The sequence below is a fragment of the Sinocyclocheilus anshuiensis genome, unplaced genomic scaffold (genome assembly GCF_001515605.1).
Source record: "Sinocyclocheilus anshuiensis isolate Anshui unplaced genomic scaffold, SAMN03320099.WGS_v1.1 scaffold787, whole genome shotgun sequence".
Taxonomy (NCBI): Eukaryota; Metazoa; Chordata; class Actinopteri; order Cypriniformes; family Cyprinidae; genus Sinocyclocheilus; species Sinocyclocheilus anshuiensis.
Genome location: NW_015548230.1, coordinates 492,350 through 497,482, shown reverse-complemented (window position 1 = coordinate 497,482; position 5,133 = coordinate 492,350). Strand labels below are relative to the sequence as shown.

Below are 5,133 nucleotides of genomic sequence, written 5' to 3'. Positions count from 1 at the left end.
TGAATGTCTCTTGTGGCATTATTTCCTATGATACACAGTACTTAACACAAAGAAACCGCGAACAGAAATATAATTTTCAATGGAATTTCCTTCAATTAAAGGCATAGTTCACCCAAAAAATGAAATTTTGTCATCGTTTACTCAACCTCATATTGTTCAAAAACCAGTATGAGTGTCTTTCGTCTGTTGAACACAAAAGAAGATATTTTGAAGAATGTTGGTAACTAAACTGTTGCTGGTAGCCATCGACTTCCATAGAATTTTTTATTTCATACTATGGAAGTCAATGGCTACCAGCAACTGTTTGGTTAGCAACATTCTTCAAAATATCTTTCTTTTTGTGTGCGTAAAAAAGTTATACAGATTTGGAACAAATTGAGGGTGAGTAGATGATGACAATTTTCTTTTTTCTTTTTTTGGTGAACTATCCCTTTAAGATCTTTTGGAACTGAACTGAAATGCCTTTGTGAATGATCAAGACTCCAGACAGCTGACTGAGTGTGTGCGATTTTCTTTTTCTTTTATTTTTTCTCCCTTTATGCTGTTGTGTTTGTGTTGTAGGGTACAGCAGGAGCAGCTGGCTGCCATCTTCAAACTGCTCCGAGAGAATCAGGACACGTTTGGAGAGATGACTCGGGGGGACGTGGAGGAACAGCTCAAACTTTACTCGCTCTAGTCTGACCACACACGCAGTTTCATATGGGACAGAATATGGGCTTTTCACACTGCGCGTGCCCCGGGTAACATCTGTAGCACTGTTTACATTTACTGTACTGTACCTACGTTTATGCTTCGAGTCACAGAGACTCCAGCTCGTTAGAAAAATAATTGTAGGATTGAGGGTTAAGCGGGATTTAATGCTTGTAATTTGAAAAGAGGTTCACGTTCAACCCTAAAATGTAAGTGTGAAAAGCCCAGATTGATCTCCACATGACCACTATGCAAAACTCTTGCTGTATGATACACAGTTCTCATGATCATATCAGCTGAACTTTTTACTCATTTTCTCGTTTTTAGTGTGTGAATGGGAAATGTAAATAGTCTGCATTAGTCTTTTTGCGTTAGCATAAACCAGCATCCCAGCGTCAAAACATACCTAACCAGCATATGCTGTTTTTTTCAACAGGGAAATGCTTCATAATCTAATTCCAATGCAGACTGCATATTCAACATATTTTACTGTTGCATTTTCTCTGTAGATTGTTATAACTCTTCTTGTTTGTTTCTGTTTACTTGAAGAACAAATATATTAAAATAGTATTTGTATTTCCTGTAACATTTCTCTCAGTTTTTAAAACTGATATGTTGTCTTGTACTCATAAACACTTAATACCACAAACATTTTCACACACATTTTTCACAAATCGAACCGCGTAGAGTGAGAGAGAGAGAGACTCACTTTCTTTGAAAAGGGCATAGGTTAGATGTGAAATATTTGGGACATTTCGGGTGGCGATTAAAGGGCTAGTTCACCCAAAAATGAAAATGCTGTCATTAATTACTCACCCTCGTGTTGTTCGAAACCCGTAAGACCTTCATTCATCTTCGGAACACAATTTAAGATATTTTTGATAAAATCTGAGGGCTCTCTGACCCTCCCATAGACAGCAAGGTAACTACCACGTTCAAGGTCCAGAAAAGTACCAAGATGATCGACAAAGTAGTCCGTGTGACATCAGCGGTTCAACTGTAAAGTTACGAAGCTACGAGAATACTTTTTTGCGCAGAGATAACAAAAATAACGACTTTATTCCACATTTTCGTCTCTACTGCGTCACTTTGGACAAGCGTTCATGACGCAAGCGTGTGGTGGGAGGGAGAGCCCTCAGATTCCATCAAAAATATCTTAAATTGTGTTCCGAAGATGAACGAAGGTCTTGCGGGTTTCGAACAACACGAGGGTGAGTAATTAATGACAGAATTTTCATTTTTGGGTGAACTAACCCTTTAATGTCAGCCCTTTGTTGTGAAATTGCTCAAAAACGATGTTAAACTATGTGAAAGAAGGCGTGGGGGAAAATTGGAGGCTAAATGCAGCCAATGTATTTTTAATCTGTTTATTTGTTTGTTAAAAAGAAGATAAATCAGCATTTGGTCAAGAAAAGTTTCACATTCAAACGAGGCAGTGACAACCAAAAACCTTAAACTTTACAAGTTAGTGGTTCCAGAATGTTATATATACACACACACACACACACACACAAATCCAAGACGCATATTTCAACAAAGAAATGGGAAGTGTGTTTTTAAAGTGATACATTGTTTCACACACGTGCGCATCAAACAGCGGCGAACAAGCATGTTTGAGATACATGTCATATTAAAATGGCAACATTATTTTCCCGACAAAATATAAATAGAGCGTAACGAAAAATCGGAACACGCCCCACTTCTCGCGACACTATGAACCGCCCAAACAGTTATCGGGCGATTTAAACCTTTGTTGCGAGAACGCGACTCATTGTTACCATCACCTCAACACCGACGCGTCGTTCCGCCGCTACCTGTAAATTACCAGCGCTAAAATGGCTAACAATCTTAACGGTATGTATCATTTGTTCATGCATATGTTAGACAAGTGTAGCCTACATCGGTCTGCAAAAAGAGATTGCAAGAAGAATTGTTCTTTTCGTGCTAAACGAGAGCTTTTCTGTTCGCAGTCGACGAGGCTCGAAACGGCGAAGATAACACAACGCCTGGTAAGTTATGCACACATTTTTTCTCGTGGCTTTTATGAAAAGTAGGCAGAGCTCTCTTACTGTACACGTTTTTTAATTTATTTATTTTGTACTTTTTTCACGTGCTCTTAAGTTGAAAAAATGTAGGCGCACACTAAAAAATATAAATGCTAAAAAAGATAAATGATATAAAAATATTTCAAAAACTTTTTAAACATTGCTGCTTCAAACTGTAGTCCTGCTTATTGTGTTTGTTTTATATACATGCACACAGTTTAACAGATTATTGTGCCGATACTAACTATAGACATTTGTGACCCTGGAGCACAAAACCAGCCATAAGGGTCAGTTTTTTTAAATTGAGATTTATACATCTGAAAGTGGAATAAATAAGCTTTCCATTGATGTATGGTTTGTTAGGATAGGACAATATTTGGCTGAGATACAACTATTTGAAAATCTGGAATCTGAGGGTGCACAAAAATCAAAATATTGAGAAAATCACCTTTAAAGTTGTCCAAATGAAGTTCTTAGCAATGCATATTACTAATCAAAAATTAAGTTTTGATATATTTACAGTAGGAAATGTACAAAATATCTTCATGGAACATGATCTTTACTTAATATCCTAATGATTTTTGTCAAGTATATTTATGCAAATTGCAGGACTCTTATTTTAAAATGTCTATGCTTTACTCTTTCTGGCTGGTCACTGAAACAGATAAAATATGCACTTTTACAACCATCTACAACATATTCAGTGATTGCGAACTGCTCTGAAACGGCAAGCCTGTAAATGTGCAACAGCACTGTGTTTTGACTCATATTTTTTTAATGAAATCAATGCCTTTTGAAGTTTAATAATAACATAGTAATAATAGCATTTGATAGTTATAGGGGCCCAAAGTGATATCCGACGGACCAGCCCCCCTTTCAACGGATCTACCCAAATGTTCTCGTTACATATTACAATGATCTTGTGAAACAGTGGTTATGTGGAAAGGATACACGTAAACTGAAATGAAACCTTAGAGATCTGGGTCAATGACTAGCTGTGTGGACTTTTGTACAAAGAGTTGTGAAAATGTAAATTTTCCTTGTGAAAAAAGTGCCAAAGCGAATAAAAATGGTAAGAGTCTTCAATGTTTCAGGTCTAAAACCATGTGGCTCTAAAACAGGGTTCCTCAAATCTTGCCCTGGAGGACCAATGCGCTGCAGAGTTCAGCTCCAACCCTGATCAAACTCACCTACCTGTGGTTTTCTAATGATCCTGAAGACATTGATTAGCATGCTCGGGTGTGTTTGATTAGGAAGTCTGCAGGAAAGTGGATCTCGTGGGCCAGATTTGAGGATCCCTGCTCTAAAACATGGATGAGCAATAGTCAAACGGGGGTTTCCTCTGACACCAGACACACACAGCACTGTTTTACGACACACAGGAGATTTCATGCTGTGCTAGAAAACGAGATGGGGGTGTCTGATTGAGGGCTCTTTGAACTCTACGACCCTTCATTCTTGATTTTACGCCCCATTCATGGTGGAATTTGGTTCGCCTTGGTGGGGTGACTTTTAAAACAAACATCTGTGAAAAAAGTCAAATGATAAGCCATTTTATTTCATATTAAATGGTTTAGTTTATTAAAAACAACTCTGTTTATGTTGTTTTACCAGGGTGTGTAGAAGAATGCATGCATCTGTGTGCAAATACATGCAGTTTAGTATGGAAAAAAAGTTGATTCATAAGAATATGGTAATGACTGGCTGAACTTAAAACTTCAGAAAGTTACAAAAAATTGCAGGTTCAGGTTGCATTTTGAATAATGTTTTATGATTTAGGTAAGAACAGTTCATCAGATAGTACCACATGAGGCTCATTTTAGCTTTCATGAAGAATTGTGTGGTAACGAGAAAGGCATAAAGAAATATCTTCTCTTTAAGATGAGTTACAAGTAGGGATATGCCGGTATCAAATTTTCATGTTGCGATTAATTGCTAATGCTTTTATTACGGTATACGGTATTATCACGGTATTGACATTTAGTTTTAAAAAAGTGCTGTCATAATACAGTATAACAGGTTTAATAACTTTTTTCTTATAACAAAAATAACTGAACATTTAAATTAGGGCTGCACGATTAATCGCATGCGATATTTAACGCGCATCTTATCAGTAGTATTCTTAAAATGCATTCAAAATTCTGAATAACTTGTAATATATAATTATTCACGGTATTTAGAAGAGCCCACGATAACAATATCGTGCATGATCATTACCGTGATATATCGCATTACCGAATACCGGCACAAGTCTAGTTACAAGACAGAACTATAGTAGCCTTGTATGTAAAATGTACTGATCGCTGTCGAAATGAAAAACAAAAAATGTTCACGCAAAGAAAAGAGTAACTTTATTGTTGCTGCCACCGCCGCCATGTCGTGAAGGCGCTGTGTTTCG

The 5,133-nt window shown here is 37.1% G+C and overlaps 1 protein-coding gene across 1 annotated transcript in view; it reads left to right on the top strand.

The window, feature by feature from the left end:
* Window positions 1-1,935: 1,935 nt before the first annotated feature.
* The window catches only part of LOC107654578 (uncharacterized), a 6,580-nt gene continuing 3,382 nt past the window's right edge, over window positions 1,936-5,133 (top strand). Inside the window, exons 1-2 of the mRNA XM_016441712.1 lie at window positions 1,936-2,544; window positions 2,661-2,699. Of these exons, the coding sequence (XP_016297198.1) occupies window positions 2,526-2,544; window positions 2,661-2,699 (58 nt within the window). The 5' untranslated portion in view covers window positions 1,936-2,525. The remainder of the gene's footprint in view (window positions 2,545-2,660; window positions 2,700-5,133) is intronic.